General features: G+C 39.3%; 1 protein-coding gene across 1 annotated transcript in view; it reads left to right on the top strand.

Annotated features, from left to right (window-relative positions):
- IL17REL (interleukin 17 receptor E like) overlaps positions 1-20,892 on the top strand; it is a 57,241-nt gene that overhangs the window by 32,204 nt on the left and 4,145 nt on the right. Inside the window, exons 3-14 of the mRNA XM_074169044.1 lie at positions 1,543-1,692; positions 2,465-2,574; positions 3,972-4,086; positions 5,928-5,972; positions 6,835-6,974; positions 7,139-7,210; positions 9,489-9,543; positions 11,161-11,324; positions 16,471-16,518; positions 17,171-17,228; positions 17,566-17,714; positions 20,299-20,358. Of these exons, the coding sequence (XP_074025145.1) occupies positions 1,543-1,692; positions 2,465-2,574; positions 3,972-4,086; positions 5,928-5,972; positions 6,835-6,974; positions 7,139-7,210; positions 9,489-9,543; positions 11,161-11,324; positions 16,471-16,518; positions 17,171-17,228; positions 17,566-17,714; positions 20,299-20,358 (1,166 nt within the window). The remainder of the gene's footprint in view (positions 1-1,542; positions 1,693-2,464; positions 2,575-3,971; positions 4,087-5,927; positions 5,973-6,834; positions 6,975-7,138; positions 7,211-9,488; positions 9,544-11,160; positions 11,325-16,470; positions 16,519-17,170; positions 17,229-17,565; positions 17,715-20,298; positions 20,359-20,892) is intronic.

The raw sequence follows: 20,892 nt of genomic DNA on the forward strand, positions 1-20,892 counted from the left end.
CTCTTGCTGTTCTGGTCTACAGGAGAAGGAAGTCCTGTAGGTGTGAGGAATTTTTCCATGACTAGGAATGCAATGGTGCCCTCTTGTGTGAAAATGATATTTTAACAGCAGTTGAGACCATCAGCCAATCCTAAAATTAAAATAGTACCTATGAGTGCTCACAATATACAGGTAATGGTTTTGAAAAAAAGTTCAAATGAAATATTAGTCTAGCCATAATCTAGCTGATCTGATTATTTAAAACCACTGTCAGTCTAGGTGTGCTCTACTAGTCTTAACCATTAGAGAAGTGTGAGTCCTTCCTCTTGTGGATTAACACAGAATCATAGAATCATAGAATGGTTAGAGTCGGTAAAGCATTAAAACATCATCGAGTTCCAACCCCCCTGCCATGGGCAGGGACACCTCCCACCAGACCAGGTTGCTCAAAGCCCCATCCAGCCTGGCCTTGAACACTTCCAGGGATGGGGCATCCACAACTTCTCTGGGCAACCTGTTCCAGTGTCTCAACACACTCATAGTAAAGAATTTCTTCCTAATATCTAATCTAAATCTCCCCCCTTTCAGTTTAAAACTGTTACCCCTCATCCTATTGCTACACTCCCTGATAAAGAGTCCCTCCTTATCTTTCTTGTAGGCCCCCTTCAGGTATGGGAAGGCTGCTATAAGGTCTCCCTGGAGCCTTCTTTTCTCCAAGCTGAACAACCCCAGCTCTCTCAGCCTGTCCTCATAAGAGAGGTGCTCCAACCCTCTGATCATTTTTGTGGCCTTCCTCTGGGTTCACCCCAACAGGTCGATGTCCTTCCTGTGTTGAGGACTCCAGAGCTGAACACAGTACTCCAGGTGGGGGTCTCACCAGATGAGAGCAGAGGGCCAGAATCACCTCCCTCAGCCTGCTGGCCGTGCTTCTTTTGATGCAACCCATGATGCAGTTGACTTTCTGGGCTGCAAGCACACATTGCTGGCTCATGTTGAGCTTTTAATCAACCAGCACCCCCAAGTCTTTCTCCTCAGGGCTGCTCTCAATCCATTCTCCACCCAGCATATATTTGTACTTCAGATTGCCCTGACCCACATAGAGAATCTTGCACTTGGCCTGACTGTACTTCATAAGGATTGCACGGACCCACCTCTCAAGCCTGTCCAGGTCCCTCTGGATGGCATCCCTTCCCTCCAGCATGTTGATCACACCACACAGCTCGGTTTCGTCGGCAAACTTGCTGAGGGTGCACTCAATTCCACCATCCGTGTCACCGACAAAGATGTTAAACAGCGCCAGTCCCAGTATTGATCCCTGAGCCAGGGAATTTATTATCAAACCCCATCTGTAACATAGTTCTTTCCAACCTCCCTACATTGCTAGTGGAGCCAACTAGCTGTCTTGGCCATGTGAAAGTCTTAGGAAAAGTACTTTTTTTGCTGAAGTCAATGGTGATTTTCCTACTGATTTCTGTAGAGCTGGAGCTTCACCTTTGGTACTTTCTCTCCTCCAGATATCCTTTGCACAGTGAGATTTCTCTGTCTTTGTTTTTACATTTGCAGGTGGCATTTTTAACAGCTTCTGCCATGATGCTCCTGCATCTTTGTCTTCTATGATACTGAAAAGCATGAAAATTTCAACAGTGATGAAATGTGTCGAAGGAAGCCCATGCTCTCTTCATTTAAACATTAAAGGAACTCTGAGTCTGGATGGTAGGAAGCCGATTTGCTACTGAATCATTTCTGTTTACTTTTTGTTTATAGCTGTCCAGCCAAATTTTGTTCCATATTGCAATATTTGTGTACAAGCTGTCTTCATGTAGTTATATCAGAAAGATATTTTTTGTGAAACCATTTTACTACAAACCAGGATAAAGCCATGGCCCTTCTCAAGGGAATGAGAACTAAGATAATGAATTTAATACAACTGAATTTTTACTTCCAACAAAATACACTTAATTTGTCCTCTACCAGTGCCCCAAGCTGCCCTTGTCTTTCTTGTTCTGACAGGCGTGCACACACACACACACTCACAAATTCTGTCTGCCCTGGTAATTCAGACATAAGTGACTGCCCCAACAGAAGGAGAAACAGTTTATGTGTCTGAAGTCACAATTCTGCACTAAAAATAAAATTAAAGCACTCAAACTTTTTGGGCATAGTCTATTTTTACTGACACCTTGCCATTAATGTGCTAAGTGTGTTACCATTTAGATATTTCTTGGTGTGCTTCACTCAGAGTTAATAGGTTTATTTTTAGAATTTGCATAATTAAAGCTTTAATTTATAGCAATCTGTATTAAATCCTTGCTCCTACCCTCATGTCTGTATTATATATAATGCCCCTTTTTTTTTAACAGAGAGAAAATACATGTGCCTTTCTCTTAGGAGGAAAGCTTATGATGTGATATATTTTGATTTATTTTTTGTTTTTCTTAAAGATGCTCAAATTATATTTTTGAAATCTATTCCTAATTAATTTCAGAAAATATCCGTGGGCTGGAAATATGTTCTCTTTCACTGGACACGCAACAATCTCAGTGCACAAATGTGAGATTTGCTAGGAAAAAAAGCAAGATGCTTAATGGAAAGAAGGTAGATTTTTTTTTTTTTTGGGTTGTTTTTCATCTAAATGTTTATGAGCCTTTGGAAAAAAATATATTTTGTATCTCTCTTATTTTCTTCTTTTAGTGACTTTCTGCAAAACTGTAATGAAATATAGGCTTAAGCATTGTCAAATGAAACTCCGTAACAAATGTCCTTTTTATAACCTGACCTATAAATTAAATTCTCCACCATTTTTATACTTCTGCTTACCTTTGTGCAAGAGAAGCTGCCTCTGCAAAGCCTAATTTTCGTATCAATCTTGCTAGCTTTCTTTTTGTGCCCACCAAGTTTTGGGGAAGCTTTTGTAACTCCAATTGCTAGGAAGCAGAATGCCACAGGGATTTTAAATGCATACATGTGATTCATTGAAGTCCAACCATGTCAATGGAATTTACACATATAGAAGAGAGCCAAGTGCCTAAGCACTTGTGCACATCTGTCCTAAATTCATGGTAATAATTGCAACAGCAGCGTACAATTTTTTACTAAACTAAACCCAGAAGTCTCTGTTATTAAAATTTGCAACTGGGGAAAAAAAGAAAAGACCCATCCTTGACCAACTATTTAAAAAAGATGAATTTTTGCTTTCAGTTACTGGTGGATAACTGTTATTAATCCCACACAAAATGTGTTACTTCATCGGCTTTGTAAATGTTATATTGATCGCACATATGAAACAAAGTTCTCCCAAACTGCTGTTGCTCTGTATCACTTGATGATCCAATGTCCCTAAAGACAATGTGGGGCCAGCAATGAACAATGAACTTTCAGAGTATGGTGAGTTTATAAGCAAGACTCAACAAGCATATTTAATGTAATTGTCTTTGTTTCAGTTTAATTTAATAGTTACTTCTATCACTGAGGGAATGACCTGCTATAACTGGACCTCAGCTTTTGTCTCCTAAATTATTTTCTCTCTCACAAACTGTTACTGGAATGAATAAATTTGCAGAAGTTGCCACTAAATGTTTAAACAGACATTTTTTTTCCTATTACACAAGTGTCTGTGTTTTTAAAAATGCCTACAAGCTGGGACTTCTGGTAGTATGAAAGACCTTTTTGCTTTTGAAGTTCAATGAGCATGGGGTACATGTATTTCTTTGCTTTTAGGATTATTTGATAGCTTGTAGATATTTGGATTTCTGGAAGTGAAGAAGATAGCAACGTCCTGGATTAGAAGTAATGATACTCTTTGAAATCCTTTCATTAAGTTGTATCTGCTTCTTTTACATTCTTAATTCTACAATATCTGAGACTGCTTAATGTTCCTTGTAAATATAAATAAATCTGAACAGAGAATATTGCTTGCTTAACTCTGATAACCAGTGGTTTTCATGTGTTCTGGAAGTCATGCACAAACTTGATTTTGTAAATGTTTTGAACAGGTACAGGTACAGTTCAATTGCATTGAAGTCAATGTAGCACAACACATCTATGTGACCATGAAAACAGTACCAAATTACTGTGAAGTCAAGCTGAGTCAGGAATACTATGTTGAAGGTAGGAACACTTCTTAAACCAGATGTTTTTCAAGAAACATCTTTTCAAAATAAAACCAAACCAAACCACAAAACCTCAAATGCGAAGCCAAATCGTGTTCTGGGATACACTGATCTAACTGATGGTAGATCATGCATGCCAGGACCAGGCTTACTCTGCATTTTGGTGATTTATTTTGTGCGTGTAAATGTCTGACTTGCTATAAAAAAAACAGAGACCAAAGTTTATATCTAAAAGGAAAACTGAACTATACTATGCATTTGTCTTAATTGGCCTTCTTGTGATTGGCATGTGCTCTTTCTCTGCCTGCAGGTTCAGTCCTGTGTACTCTCTGTTCATAAGATAGAGCCTCTGCTTCTCTTCATAGTTAGGCCATAGGTGGTTTCAGAGACTGAGGAAAGCTTAATAAGAAAGTGCAAAGAAATTCCTTTTTACTTTCATTAGCTCACTGTTCTATTGCCTGTTTTCATGTAACTGCATAAGATAAGGTGGCGTATGATTCTCCACCAGCCACACGTATATAAAATAGATTCAGCACTGGGGTCCAGCCAAGATACAGTGTGGCTGGTGGAGACAAGTGGCCCAAATGATGATGCAAAAAATGAAATGAGACCCCTGTTTTGGTCCGGTACGTGGGCTTGTCCTGCCTTCCTATCTCCAGAGCCTCTGGGTTGGCAGCTCTTGCCCTTGGTATGGTATGATCCCTGGCACACAGGATCAGACACGTGGCTGTTTCATGCTTCCATAGAAGTAAAGCTTTTTGTATTTAAAAAGCCTTTCATTTTCTTGATAATCACTATTGAAGTAGATATGTACTTTGTGAATAAAGAGGGCGGAAAATAAGGTTTTATAAAGCCCAGTTTAAAGATACTTTACAAGGGTGAGTAAGCAAATGAAAATAGGAAATATTTCTCTGGGAAAAAGAATCATAGAATCATAGAATTGCCTAGGTTGGAAGGGATCTTCCAGATCATTGAGTCCAACCATCAGTCTAAATGACAAAAACCATCACTAAGCCATGTCCCTAAGCACCACATCTACCCATCTTTTGAATACCCCAGGGATGACAATTCCACCATTTCCCTGGGCAGCCTGTTCCAATGCTTGATAACCCTTTTCATGTAGAAATTTTTCCTAATATCCAATCTAAACCTTCCCTGACACAACTTGAGGCCATTTCCTCTTGTCCTGTGTAGGGAAGTGAGAGCAAAATGCTGCTCTAATACCAAGTTAAGCAAGGACAGGTGAAAACAGAAGTAAGCAAACTATGAGCTGATTTAGTACTCTTAAATCAAGGTTTAAGTTTTGAAGATACAAATATTATATTATAGTTCTGAAAGTGTCGCCTGGCCTCTAATTCTGGTGGGCTCCCTGGGAGCTAAATAGGGTATTTCTTTATAAGCCCAGAGTAGAACCAGAATAGCAAAAATAGACAGTTGTTTATAGCAGAGGAATAAGCCTGGTAAACAAAAGGAGTAGCTTTCAAGAAAAGAATAACTTAAATTATTATTATTACTGTTACTTAAATTATTGTTAGGTAGTAGGTAAGGAAGTGCAGTGTTACATCCTAGATTGCCGCCTTAAACTGCTGATGAGGTTTTCCAGTAGAAACCCCATACTGGTGAGGTAGCTCCTTAAGGCAAATTGTGATATAATCTCTGTGTGTGGTAAGGGGACTTTTCTTTTTTGCTGCTTATCTAGAAGTGGACACAAATCTGCCTTTAAAAAGGAGTATATATTTTTGGTTTACTGTTGGGAAGAAGTTGCATAATTTGGCAGTTTATTTACACAGTTATATAAATAAAGCAGCACTAAAGAAAACTCTGGCTTCTGTTTTGCAGATTGCAGAAACAGCGATGTGGGAAAATATATTCCAGCTTGTTCAGGTGAGCATCTTCTATATAACTTAAAGATCTGAGATATTTCTGGTGACCTGTACAATGATATATTTTCATAGCTGAATAAGCAGGAAAAAACCCGATGATTTACAACTACCACTACTTGTAATTACCATGTAGTTGACGGGTAATGTCTTGGAAAATGTGTTTCTTTGTATTGATGTGGAAATGCTAGATAGCAGGTAAAGATATTGACAACCTATTTAATACTTAAACTTTTGCAAATAGGTTTCTGTCATTTTCATTCACTTTGGATTGCTGGTTTTATATTTTGTCTATAGGCAGACCTCATAAACAGATTGAAATTAATTTGCCAAACTGCTAGGCTGATTTTGGCATACCAAAATAATGAATATAAAAAATGAATAAAATTAATAAAAGATAATTAATATACACCCCCCCCCCCATTGTATTTGTCTAACAGTTGCACATATTCTCTGTGTAATGAAATTGCAACCTTGGGATAATCAGCTTTTGAAGTAGTTTTAGTGTATATATTTCAAGTATTTGTACATGAACTACATAAATTTTCAAGTGTTAAGGTGGAGATGCAGTCAGTAGGTGTCCTGGCCACTCAGTATTGCCAGTGCTAGTTTAAAACTGAATAATATTGAATTATTTTCTCATGAAAATTATTATTATCTGATAAAATAAGAATACCTTTAGGAATATGAGGATATAAAAATAATTAATTAAAACATTCTAGGTAAGTATCTATAGATGTTGAATTTCATCTCCATCAAGTTATGAAATATATTTTGTACCTTTTATAAAGAAATAATGAGATCAGAAATAATAAAGTAATAAAGAAGCAGATGTGATAATTTCATGCTTGAATTTTCTTTTTCAGCTGGAAAGTTTGATTATAATGTAGACAGGGCAAGGAAAATTATATCAGTGAATGTATCCAATTTTCTTCGAGATCAAGATTATTATGTTCGGCTGTGCCACAAATGGTTTACCTGTGAAGATGCAGGGGCATTTGCTGTGGTGAGTTAAAGATCAAAGCAGATTGTTGAACTGGTGGGGGAATTGCTTGTAGATGGAAGTTCTCATTGGGGTCTCAGTTATAGGTAATGCCCTTCTATATCTTTATTTAGCTTTATTAAAAGTCATTTATTGTCCTGGATTCATGACCATCTTTTTCATTTCAGATAAAAGGGAAGGAATCTTTAAAATCAGTTTCTCTGAAATATTCTCAGCTACTCCCTTGTCTTTGCATTGAGGTAATACAGTCTGGAATTTTGTATATACTTGTGTTTCTGATTAAAGAATTTTTATCTGGGATTTGTGCTAAGAAAGGAGGAAAAGTCCGTAGAAAAAAGCTCTAGACCTGAGTTTTTGACTAAGGCTTCTCTGCCCTTATGATTATGTAAATGTAGAAGAGATATTTTAGGAAACACTAATTAAAACATGGAGATAAGAAGAAAATGGGATACAATTTACATTAATTTATAGGAAGCATTGTGTAAGATTAATTTGACTGATTCTTTATAAGCAATGAAAAGACAGAAAATTTAATCTACCTGAATTGCAGCATAGAATTTGATATAGTATTGCATTAGAAATTAAAAGAAGAATTGAGGAAGCTGGGGGTGAGAACAAGATTTGTATGGTAGATAATACCTAGCTGGAGGGCTAACCCAACTACTCCTGTTGAATGGGGCTGTGCTAGTAGGAAGATTATTTAAGGACCACACTAAGAGCTGTTCTTACATAAATATTTTCATCAATGACATGGGGACAAAAGGTGGGAACGTGTGTGGTGGTTTGTGCTGGTACAGGTGGCAGAGTGACTTGTGCCAAATCATCAGCCAAATGAGATTTGCTGATAACACAGTTGAGAGGTGTAATCAAAATGGAAGAAGGTCAGGATAATTAGAAGAGACCAGAGATCTTCATCCGTGAAATAACTAAAGGAGGAAGAAGTGTGATGTATGAAGTACAAGTTCATGCAGTTGCTCTAATAAATGGAATTCTTGTTGTAAGATGCAAGACTTCATTTAGAAATTACAGTGGAGGAAAAACCATCTGGGAGTAATAGTTCATCAGATGATCATACTAACATGCTTACATGATGTAAATGTGAACAAAAGTCTAGTGGGTTAGATTATTCCAAGTTAACAGGAAAGTACGGCCAAAGCCTTCTTTGAAATACTGTAGTCAATTCTTGTATCCATATTCAAGAATGATTAACTCAAATGGAAGACGTAGATAAAAAATCTAGAATGGTTGAGGAATGGAGAGACTGTCTTATAAAGGAGATTCAAAGAACATGTTTTCATTAGCCTGGTAAAACACATGCAAAGAGAAAATATGTTTGTTGTCTAAATACACATCAGGATGGTCACTTATAAGGAAAAAAACCAGTTTTTTTAAGCTAAAGCCATTCTTGCCTCAAGAATGAAAGGGGGTAAACTTCATTATCATATATTCAGAATAGCTACAGATTTTTTTTCTGATAATCTGAGAAGTGAGATTTTGGAATATCTTTCATAAAAAGGAATAAATAGTCACTGAATAAATTTAAAATGATCTTGTTAAGATATAAAGTTACTATGTGACCTAGTTTCTCAGTGAATTTTGGGGTATGATTTCCCTTGCAGGTTGAGATACCTAAGTTTAGATGTCCAGACGTAGATATCTACATTTGAATTAGATGTCCAGATTCTTCAAGTCAGTGGAGATCTAGTTAATGCAGTCAGCTACTTAACTGACCAAATGTGGATGGCTATTTTGGGATGGGATGGGTAGCACTGTAGACTCCACTGGCTGCATTGGCTACATCTTCATATGGCTGCTGTAATAGTAATTTGGGCACTTTAGTCACACTCAGATGTGTACATTGTAGGTACCTGAAACCACATACCTTAATATGTGGGTTGAACCACAAGGTCTCTTCCAAGCCTAGGGTTTTTTTTTTGTTCCACTCTGAAAGGTATGAGGTCACTGGAAAGATGTTATTTCACAGAGAATTCCACAATACAATTGCTGAGCAAACAGATGGGAACTGTGAGTAATAGAAACATTTGCACATGAATCTAAATAATTAGGGTATAGTAACAGCCATGCACATATACTTGCAGATTGGGTTAAGTGTTAGCCCTCAAATGTTAAGGATACATCCTTTACCATAACAAAGGCCAGGAGTTCTGATATTATGATTGTTGAATGTCTTTTGATACCTCTAGAAAGTAATGACAGTGTAAGAAATTTAATGAAAATCAATGTGTAAGACTTTCTAAATGAAATCAGGCTAAATATATGACTCAGAAGTAGTAGGAATATAGTGCTAGAAGGGATCACCTCAGTTCATCAACTACAATCCCCCTAATGATGAACAATAAAATTTATATCCAGTGCAAAACATCCTTTAAAAGAAGCTACTTTCAAAGCTTTCTAATAACCATAGCATCTTTATCTTTCGTGGAAGGGTTTTCTGTGAGATGTTAAAAATGGGTGTATCTGAGAATCTAGAGCTAATGGCCACTTTTTGGGTTGTAGGGTTGGCTGGCAGTTCCAGATGCAAGAAGGATACAACTTTGCCCATTTGAAAATGGCAAGTATTGTGTGATTACTCTTTTTATGAGTGATTTTCAGCAGCTTCAGTAGTATGTCACAATTTGAAATTCATCTAAGGTGAAGATCATACATTGCAAAACTTCAAGGAAATCGTTATATTGGTTTGTTATACTGTGGGTAGACGAAATAACTTACTTTCAGACCAAATTTTTCACGAAGTTTTTGCCAATGTAAACACTAAGTAACTTTCTTCATTTCCCGTATTTTCTTAAGTCGCATGCAAACTGACCAGAGGGAAGAAAATCCACTGAGGTCAGCTTTACTCATGTGAGAGGGGGGCTTCAAAGAGACATTTGAAGAAGGTGTCTGACACCCAACTCAAAAGAGGCAACAGGGAGTTGAAAAAGAAGACAGTTAACAGCTGTTAGGTCCTGGTTTCTCACAGCTAAATGGGAAATTATTCACACAGTGTTCCAACAAAGTCAGATCTTGGTCTGAGATGAGAGCTGAAAAAGAAATTATATTATATAGGTCTTTAGTGAAAATTTTACCAGGCAGATAGAAAAAAGAGTAGTCTGAAAAAGTGTTTTATTGTGTTAAGTACAACATAAGTACAATATTTTTCCCCAGACTACGCTAAGAAGGCCACTAAGGGATTTTAGGATTTGATTGAAGAAAAAAAACAAGAGAGAGTAAAAACACTTTCCCATAACAGCACATCCAAACTCTATTAAACTTGCATAGACATTCACTGCAATACTTTCACATTCTTGCAGGGCAAATACATTTGTGTTAGAATGGAAGCAATTTCCTCTTTAGAAAATAGAAATATCAGTTTCATGCTGGAAATTCTCTCACCTACGTGCAGCTAAATGCAAAAGAAAGTATGTACATAGTGACTAATTTGACCAATCAAATAAATAAGACAGCTTTTCTTTTATAGAAGTGCCTATTTAAGATATCCTCAAATATATGTTGACTAGCTCTAAAATTATTGTGCCCAGTATACATAGAAAAAAAGATTTATATGAATCCTGTAGAAAAAATATTTATTGTGAATTACTTGCACAGCTTTGTTTACTATTGAGTTCTTGATATTCAGCTAAAGACTTGAATTTATCTTCTTACATATACATTGTGTGATTATAAGTCCTACACAAGGCACACAGAATCTGAGTTTCCAATACCATGACCTCTAGTCACTAGTGTATGGATTTGTTCCAATTTACGACACATGGTTAACTGAAGGTCCTTAGGAATTTGCTTGTGTTAAACCGCCCCCCCCCCCCCCCCCGTGATTGATGGGCACAGAATGCACTTCCAGGAGCTTGTGCAGCCTACTTAAGAGCATGGTGATTCCCATCATCATTCCTGGTGTCATTCCCAGGTGACACCTATCTATCACCATAGTGGGAGACTGGTAAAACTAAGCTCTCAGGTTGTGTACCTCTGGTAAATGCCAACACTTTGGTGGGACGAATTCAAGTTTTACGCTGTTAACAATGTGAAATGCTTCCGTTGTGATTGGTGAAAATGACAAGGAAATGGAAAAGCAATGCTTTTGGCTTTAAGCACATGTATCGGTACCAGATTTATGAACAATTTTCATTCGTTTTTAGACACATTGAATAATGTTTCCCCTCTTTGTGCACAGATACGACGGCGCTATGGGATAATATTGTCTATAACCCAGCGACACAAACCCTAGCTTGGGAGCCAGCCTGTCCTGTGCTTGTCACGGTTAACCTATGCAGGTTAATGAAGTCTGACGACCACTGTGAAGATATAGAAAACTCTTCCAAAAATTCTCCTGAAAAAGTAAGAGCTAGGCAGATTTATTCAGACTCTGAGATTGAAGGCCATGATCAAAGGCATAATGTGAAGAGCTAGACTTTGGAATAAGAGCAGTTGCAAATTCCTCTCTTCTTCTCTGATACTTAAAACTATTCATAATCACAGCCTGTTCTTGTACGCTAACCACATGATTTACTCAAAGACCTCACTGACTCAGTATTAAGAAATAAAAAGTGGAGATGACTGTGAAGCTAGTAATGTTTGCTAAATTCTTTGGGGTAAATAAGGTCTGCTTTTCATTTACATAAAGACATGAATCATCTGTGCTGATTTTGCTGTCGAAAAGATAGGTGTTCAAGTCTACACTATTTCTGTCAAATTCTCTTTAAAGTAAGTGAGTGAAACAGACATATTGAGAGGACAACTGTTCTCAACTGAAGGTAGATATATAAGAAAGGTTGGAGGCCAGTCCAACCCAAACTACGACAGTACCTGGTTTTTTTCACTGACAATCACAGAAGTCTATTGTGATTAGATCAGATTTGGATATTTAACATTAACCTAAAATGTAAGTGAGAAGCAGCTAAATTTCTTTAAAACTTACTGGAGACATAAGAGTACTTTGGTACTCTATTAAAGATCTCTTTGAAGTGCCTTCCTCAACCTGGTCCAATGTCTTGAAATTGTGGGTGTTGAAATATTGTGTTCCTCAGTTCTTCCAGCACTTATGTTCTAAAGTTGAAAAGGGTTTTTGGTGCGTGTATCTTGAACTGCTTAATACTTCAATCTGAAGCCTCATGATGCTGAATGCACTGGATTTATGAGGTTGGTTAGAATTCTGGCTGTCATTTTGAAAAGTAGGTTTCAGGCTTTCCTGATTCCTGGAGTAAACTTGAGGTAACAGCTGAAAAGGCAAATAAAATCAAATACAAATTCTTGATTTTTGAAACTTTATGAGCAATTATTCTGATGACATGATTTGTGGGGGGAGGCCTTACTCAAGACTGTTGAATGCTTTTTTGATTAGGAACTCCCGTCCAAGTGTTTATTGATTGTTCAGATTCACCATTTTATGGGTTTCAACAAAGCTTTGATCTTGCAAAACCAAATATATTTGATTTTATACATGTGAGTGGTCCTTGTGGGATTCATCATCTGCTGACAGCAAGCACAACTCATTGGTTGCAAAAAATTAAAAGAAAGGAAAAAAAAGAAAGAAGCCTGAAATGAGGTTTGGCTGGTAATGGTTATATCTATTACCCAGAACACAATCCAAGAGTAGTTAGTTACAGACGGTGGATGTTTTCCTGTATTTATTAATATTCATGGACACAATGAATTTCCCCTTTTTTCCAATTCATCCTAAAAGGGTTGATATTGAATTTAGTCCATTTATTGTACTGTAACACTGAAGAACATCTCTATAGCGTGCGGGAGACTACTGCAGAGATTCCTCACATAGTGCCAGCTCCTCCAGTACATCCACATGATGCCACACACTCTAATACCATGCACATGGACTGACTTAGACCCAAAAGCTACAAACTCTCCTCTTTAATTGGGGTGGAGCTTTCTCTGTTGATGGCAGTGCTGTCTCCATATATGAGTGGTGGACTCTTACAGAACTATCTTCTGTGACCCTGTTCTAGACATACCCAAGGGCATCCGTTACGTTATTCTCAAAAAAGTTACAGGAAAGAGGTCATGATGCTGTGTGCTGTGTGTAGTGTGCTCACTCACTTGAGCAACGGTGTTTATTTAAGTAAGATCACTTTCACTGAATTTCACTGAATTTCACTGAATTTTTAGAGTTGGAAGGGACCATAAAGATCATCTAGTCCAACTCCCCTGCCGAAGCAGGATTGCCCAGAGCACGTCAGAGCATGTTACTCAGGACTGCATCCAGGCGGGTCTTGAAAACCTCCAAAGAAGGGGACTCCACAACCTCCCTGGGCAGCCTGTTCCAGGGCTCTGTCACCCTCACCGTAAAGAAGTTTCTTCTCATATTTGAGTGGAACCTCCTATGTTCCAGCTTGTGCCCGTTGCCCCTCGTCCTCTCACTGGCAACCACTGAAAAGAGTCTGGCTCCCTCCTCCTTCAACCCACCCTTCAGATATTTATAAGCATTGATAAGGTCTCCCCTCAGCCTTCTCTTCTCCAGGCTAAAGAGTCCCAGCTCTCTCAGTCTTTCTTCATAAGGGAGATGCTCCAGTCCTTGAACCGTCTTCGTTGCCCTTCACTGGACTCTTTCCAGTAATTCCCTATCCCTCTTGAATTGGGCAGCCCAGAACTGGATGCAGTATTCCAGTTGTGGCCTCACCAGTGCAGAGTAGAGGGGGAGAATGACTTCCCTCGAACTACTAGCCACACTCTTCCCTATGCAGCCCAGGATTCCATGGGCCTTCCTGGCCACAAGAGCACGCTGCTTGCTCATTGTCATTTTTCTGTCTACCAGGACCCCCAGATCTTTCTCTTCGGAACTTGACTCCAGCAGGTCCACACCTAACCTGTATTGGTGCCTGACATTCTTCTTCCCCAGGTGCAGGACCCTACACTTTTCCCTGTTGAACCTCACAAGGTTCTTCCTTGCCCAGCTCTCCAGCCTGTCCAGGTCTCACTGGATGCCAGCACGGCCCTCCGGGGTGTCAGCCACCCCTCCCAGTTTGGTATCATCAGCAAACTTGCTAAGGATACACTCTATCCCCTCGTCCAGGTTGCTGATGAATATGTTGAACAGGACTGGACCAAGTATTGACCCCTGGGGGACACCACTGGTTACAGGCCTCCAGCTTGAACCTGCTCCATTAATCATTACCCTTTGGGTCCTGTCACACAGCCAGTTCTCAATCCACCTCACTGTCCCCTCATCCAGCCCACACTTCCTTAGTTTCCCAATGAGGATGCTATGGGAGACTGTGTCAAAAGCCTTGCTGAAGTCAAGGTAGATGACATCTGCTGCCCTCCCCTCATCCAACCAACCAGTTATAGCATCATAGAAAGCTATCAGATTGGTCAAACATGATTTACCCTTGGTAAACCCATGTTGCCCACTTCCAATAACCCCCCGCTCTTCAACTTGTTTGGAGATGACATCTAGAATGAGTCTCTCCATTACCTTCCCAGGGACGGAGGTGAGACTAACTGGTCTGTAGTTCCCAGGATCCTCCTTCTTGCCCTTTTTGAAGACTGGAGTGATGTTGGCCTTCCTCCAGTCTTCAGGCACCTCTCCTGTTCTCCATGACCTTTCAAAAATGATAGAGAGTGGCCCAGCGATAACATCTGCCAGCTCTCCCAGCACTCGAGGGTGCATCCCATCAGGGCCCATGGACTTATGAATGTCCAGTTTGGCCAAGCGGTCCCGAACCTGGTCCTCCTCTACTGGAGGAAAAACTTCCTCTCTCCATACCCTCCCCCTTGCCTCCAAGGCCAGAGATTCATGAGGGACAGCCTTAGCAGTGAAGACTGAAGAAAAGAAGGCATTCAGCAACTCTGCTTTCTCCGTGTCTTCCACCACTAGGGTGCCCATCTCATTCATCAGTGGGCCCACATTATCCCTAATCTTCCTTTTACTGTTTACATACTGAAAAAAACCCTTTTTGTTATTCTTAACTGTAGTGGCCAAGATGAGTTCGGCTTAAGCCTTGGCCCTTCTAATTTTCCCCCTGCATATCTTCACCGCTTCCTGTTATTTCTCCTTGCCTGCCAGGCCCCTTTTCCAAAGATCATAAACCTTCTTTTTGTTCCTGAGCTCCAGCCAAAGCTCTCTGTTTAGCCAGGCTGGTCTTCTTCCCCTTCCTGCTTGTTTTTTGGGATTTGGGTATGGCTCTTTCCTGGGCTTTTAAGAGTGCCTCCTTGAAGTACGACCAGCCTTCCTGGGCACCTTTGCCCTTCAGGACTGTCTCCCAAGGGACACTTTCAACCATGCTCCTGAAGAGGCCAAAGTCTGCCCTTTGGAAGTCCAAGGTGGCAGTTTTGCTGGCCCCCCTCCTTGCTTCAGCAAGAATTGAAAATTGCATCATTTCATGATCACTCTGTCCAAGACGACCTCCAACGTTTACATCCCCCACAAGACCTTCTGAGTTAACTATCAGCAGGTCCAGTAGGGCACTTTCCCCAGTCGGTTCTCTTACCCGCTGCGTTAGGAAGTTGTCTTCCATGCACTCTAAGAATCTCCAGGACTGTTGCCTCTCTGCTGTGTTATATTTCCAGCAGATATCTGGGAAGTTGAAGTCCCCCATGAGTACAAGGGGGAGTGATCGTGAGGCCTCTGCCAGCTGCTTATAGAATATTTCATCTGCCTTTATATCCTGGTTTGGGGGTCTATAACAAATTCCCACCACGATGTCTGCCTTATTGGTCTTCCCCTTAATTCTTATCCATAGACACTCAACGCTGTCATCGTGTGTATTGCTAAGTTCGAGGCATACAATACTGCTCTTAACATAAAGGGCCACCCCACCACCTCTCTTCCCTTGCCTGTCCCTTCTGAAAAGTTGGTAACCATCAATCACAGCACTCCAGTTATGCGAGTCCTCCCACCACGTTTCTGTGATGGCAACCAGATCATAGTTTTCTTGCTGTACGATGGCCTCCAGCTCCTCCTGTTTGTTACTCATGCTGCGTGCATTACTTACATGAGTAGTAATTGTTTTTATGGTGAAACCCTTGGCGGGTGAAACAGTTGTTAATCAAGAAAGCAGCATTTTGTATGTCACTTAAGTGGATGTCTAAAGTTCAGTCTATGTTTAAGTCTTTTCCGGAACAGGGATCTGGAAAATTGAAAAATTTCTGAACTGAAGGTGGAACCACACTTGTGGGTGTATGTTTAAATGTTCTGCTGAGTCATTGATGAACAGTAAATAAGGGCCTGAAACAAGACAACTGTGTAATCAGAATTTTGCGTGAGCCACCATAGAATCAATTAATTTGGCTCTAATGGGTCAGACTGACTATAAAAACTGCTACATGTTACAGATAATAAGAAGCAAATTATTCAGCAATCGAAAGTAGAAGTTGTTTCTTTTCTTACTATTTTATGTGATTAGCTTCCTGGGATGTTTATAAAGTAGACAAACCAGTTCCTTAGTAATCAAACCATGAAAATTTTGGGTAATTGACTTTGTGATACTAGTTAATGAAACTAGCTAATGCTGAGTATTTTCTTTTCAAGCAGGTTAAATATTCTCGTGTGGACACTCACCCAAGACTTTGCATGAAGGTAAAGGTATTTCTTTGTAAAACACCTCTTAACTGCCCTCTGTCATCTCTAATGTTGTTGCTAATGTTCTTTAGGTAGGATCAGTATTCTGTTTCATAGCTCTGATGAATGGGAAGTAAGAATCAAGGAAATGTGAAAGATTTCATTAAAAGGAGGTTCTTTGGAAGTGCAGCAGCAGTGATAGTCAGGACACAGGTCAGATTGCACCCTCTGTTTTCTCTGTGTAAGAAGAGCAGGGAGAAAACGTTTTAAGCCAATGCAAACTGAAGCATGCACTAAACTTAACATACAAAGTTTTCCATATTAAATATATGGTAATAAAAATAATTGATACACTACATTTTCTGGACTACCTTTTATTATTCTAGTTGAAAGAAGAATGACACATAAGGTTAATACGGACCTATTGTTTTCTTTTAGATTACTTTTAAGTCAGTGCAACTGCATGTTTCTGTAAAATAAGCATGTGCATAAGTATCTGAAGAATTGGGGGACCTAATTTAAATCAAGGGTTGGAAGATACCATAGACCAGGAGAGCCAGGAATTCATCTTCTGCAACATTTTGGAATGCACTGATCACCTCCAGTTGAATCTGTAGCCACAGATTGAAATTGAAAAATCGGTTTTCCTAACACATTTCTCTGCTTTCAGTTTACAACCAAGCAAGGCTCTTGGGTTAAATGTCCATTTGCTCATGGAGAATTTCCAGGTAAATGTATTTTTTAAATTACATAGTATTAAATTGTGAAAAATATTTAAATCAGTCACTAGATATTAGTCTTCTCCAGTAAGCAAGTGAGATGTGTTCACATTGCCGCAGCTTGTAATTATGGCAGAGAGATTTGTCAGCTTGCTACTTCTGTGTATCCCCAGTAGATCAAGCGTTTATCGGTATTAAAAGTAACTTGTGGGAATCAAAATAATTACTTGCATATCATTTGATGGCACTTAACTAATTAAAAAGGCATTTATTTTAAATATACCAATTTAGAATGTAATACGTGGTCCTTGTAAATCTAAAAGTAAGTCTTTTCCCCTAATATCAGCTTGGAAAATGAGAACTGCTGCAGTTGCAGGACAAATACAAGTGTTCTTCACATCCCAAACCAAGAAGGCACAGTTCTCAGTGCTTGTGTGTAACAGGACGCAGCTGACTTCATGTGAATCTATTGGGATGCACCGTTCAGTCTCTGTGGTTTGTATACATTATTTCTTAAACATTGTAAGACTTTAAAACATTATCTAACCAGATTCATTTATTATTTCATTTATCAGTCTGCAGCTTGAAAGCATTAATGAACGCATGTGTGTACATACTGGAACAATTACTGGAACATTTTTAAAGCACATAGTTCTAATTCTGATCTCACACTGAAGAAATAAATAAATAAGAATCCTGAAGACAAATGAGTCACATCAAAGGAAGTGACTATTGAGTGGAACCTTAATATTCTTTTAACATCATTTTTGTGATATAGTATTTCATTATGTATATAGCAAATGTTAATGTTAGCATTTCATATATGGGTCACTGGTACAGCTGACCTGGTAAATCTCACATCGTGAAATGTAAGACTTGAGGCATAAATCCATGATGATCTTGAGCCACTCTAAATCTCACAGCTGCCAAAACAAACTCAACACACAAAAAAGGTAAGTTTTAGCAAAATTAGCTTTTTGAGCTGGTTGACTGTGTGATTACACAACTGCTTCTTCCAGCAGAGTGGGGGAGAGAGGGAAAAGATTACAGGAGGGTGAGATTTCTGTTTCAGGCAGCAGCTAGTCAGGAAATGGGAACCTCCTTCCTCTTTTGGAACTAAGCCTGTGTCTCATACATTTTCAGTGCAGCACTGTGGCTTGCACTTGCCTTTCTACCCTGCCTACCACAGTTACCTTGTTGGCCTGGCCTGTAATCTAATGAGAGGTACACCTGGAAAGTGGCATCAAAGAGCAGAGGAGTGGCCATATAGCATTATTTTTCAAACAGGAGAATATTAGCAGGCTAGGTCCAAGGAGCTACCGTGCTGAAAGGCATCCTGCTGGTTCAGCAGCCTCAGTAGTCTTATATTCACCCCTAAATGTGTGCTCCTGCTTTCTGCTCCACTGGCCTGGTGTATGAGATGTCATGTCATGAATTTTGAGAGAGCTGAGAAATCCAGATGTTGTGATTTCTACTGTTATTCCTGACTGCTCATTTCCTTCACTCTGCTGTAGGGGTATGTGCTTTAAAAGACATAAGCATGCCGTAGCTCCTACATCTGTCCTCTTTTTGTGATACATTCCAGCTGTACTTCTTTCTTTGCCGCTATATGCAGGTACCTGCTCCAACTGTGACTTTTTCAAATATCTCTGATACTTTCAGTATGCAAGATGCACATACCAGGCATTAGCTGAGAAGCAGGCAGCTATGAATAAGGACTTCTTAAACTCAAAAAGGTGGACACTGAAAGCTGAATTTATTTCTAATGAATCATTTTAGGTCTTTATTACATCTCTGGTGCTGAATGTAACAGAATAGCTGTTAAAAGCAGTTTCCCAACTTGGCTTTGCTGCTCAAGCTGAGGACATGCTTAAATGGAACATGATAACTGCTCCTGCACGAAATCCCAAGGCTGAATAATCATGGGGAAAGGCCTGGGAAAAACCAGCTTTCCTAATCAACACAGATCACAGAGAGCATTGGTGGCACTACCAAGAGTCTGTTCTAATGGGGGAAGATATCTGGGGAAATGCTGTATTACCGGCAGAGATGGAGATCTGTACAGTAGAAGAGTTGTCAAACACTGTGTTCAGTGGACACTTACAGTGGCACTTCCCTTCAGCTGGCTTATTTCCCATGAAATCTGTGGAGTTTAGACTTTCTGATTTTAAAGGTTCCCTGTGTGAAATGCTAAGTGAGAAGGGTAATGGTGGAGCACCAACAAATCACAACTACGTATTGAAGTGTGTGTTTCATGAAGGGCACTGATGCATTTAAAAACGCTTTTTTCTTCCCTCCAGCACAAAGCTGTTATGTCCTCTGCTACTGTGACAAAATGGGAGCCCAAATAAATTACACAGAGTTTCTGTCTCAACACCATGAGCATTATGCACAAAGTTTTCATCAAGACTTAGCTGTGTTCCCAGAAACCAATGTTCATTCTCTACCTAGAAATCCCTTCAGTTGTGCCTGGAAAAGAACATATTCACCTAATTTGCCCCAAATTATTTTAGGCGTTTGCCAAACTAGAGAGAACAGTGTTTGATTCATAGCTATTAGTGGAATTAACTAAGAGTATTTTGAGGACAAACCATAAACAATCAAATGTTAAGTGTCAGAACAGTCATTTAGGACAATTTTACCCCAAGGCTGAACTTGTTCTCAGCATACAACGTGATGGGAAATCCAGAAGAACTGTAATGAAAGGGTCATTCCTTCAACTTGTGTACACCAGGGAAAAGAAGTGAAGATGCTCATTGGCTAACATGGTGTAAGCAGCTGCGGCGGGCAGGGCGTCCTGCCTTATGGTGCTTCATAAAATGCAGGAACATTAGCCCTCTTCCTGTGCTGCCCAAATTGTGCTTGGCAAAACTACACCAGCTGCTTATGTTGCTGAGATCTAGGAATATCTGTGTAAATAAATAATGTTCCATAATGAATGTATACTTTATTAATTTTCTGACACGGTAGAACATGTAGCATTATTGGCAAACAAACCAAAGAGCTGGAGGGACACAATACATTTTCATTGTTCCAGGGGATGGAAAATAATAGTTTTCACCTTTTTTCTTTTCATTAGGGAGATTCTGTATCAATCACTATGTCATGGGAAATGTGTGGATCAACAATTTGCATTCAGGTACATGTCTTGATTTTGCCAGGTACTCTATACAAAATAAACAAATCATAAAAAAAAAAAAATAGAAAAGAAAACCAGCACGCACTCTCACCACTTTCTCCTCCCAGCCAAATCTGATTACTGTGTGAACAGAGTTGGCAAAGAGCATTATTTATAGCTTGATGTGCTTCCACCGCCTCTTGTTGAGATGACATTAATTAACAGGGAAGTTGCTCTCTATGACCTTGCTCCTTTGTCGATGGCAGATAAAGGAATATCACCAGGAAATTGTTAATCCTGTCTTTAAACGTTCCTTTGTAATAAAAAGTTCCAAAGTATCAAAAGATCCAAGTAAATCATAGATGAATTTTTCAAAAACTAACCTTAGCTGGAAAAGGTCGGGCATATGGGAAGCAGCACAGTAAGTGCATGGTGTGCTGGAATTAGCACTCCTGAAAGCCGAGCTGAGCAAATTATTTCTGACATTTTTGCACACTGTTTCTATAGCTGAACTTTATTAAGTCATCATTAATAGAAAGTGAGCATGAAGCTGAT

This window comes from Numenius arquata, chromosome 2, assembly GCF_964106895.1.
Source record: "Numenius arquata chromosome 2, bNumArq3.hap1.1, whole genome shotgun sequence".
Lineage (NCBI taxonomy): Eukaryota > Metazoa > Chordata > Aves > Charadriiformes > Scolopacidae > Numenius > Numenius arquata.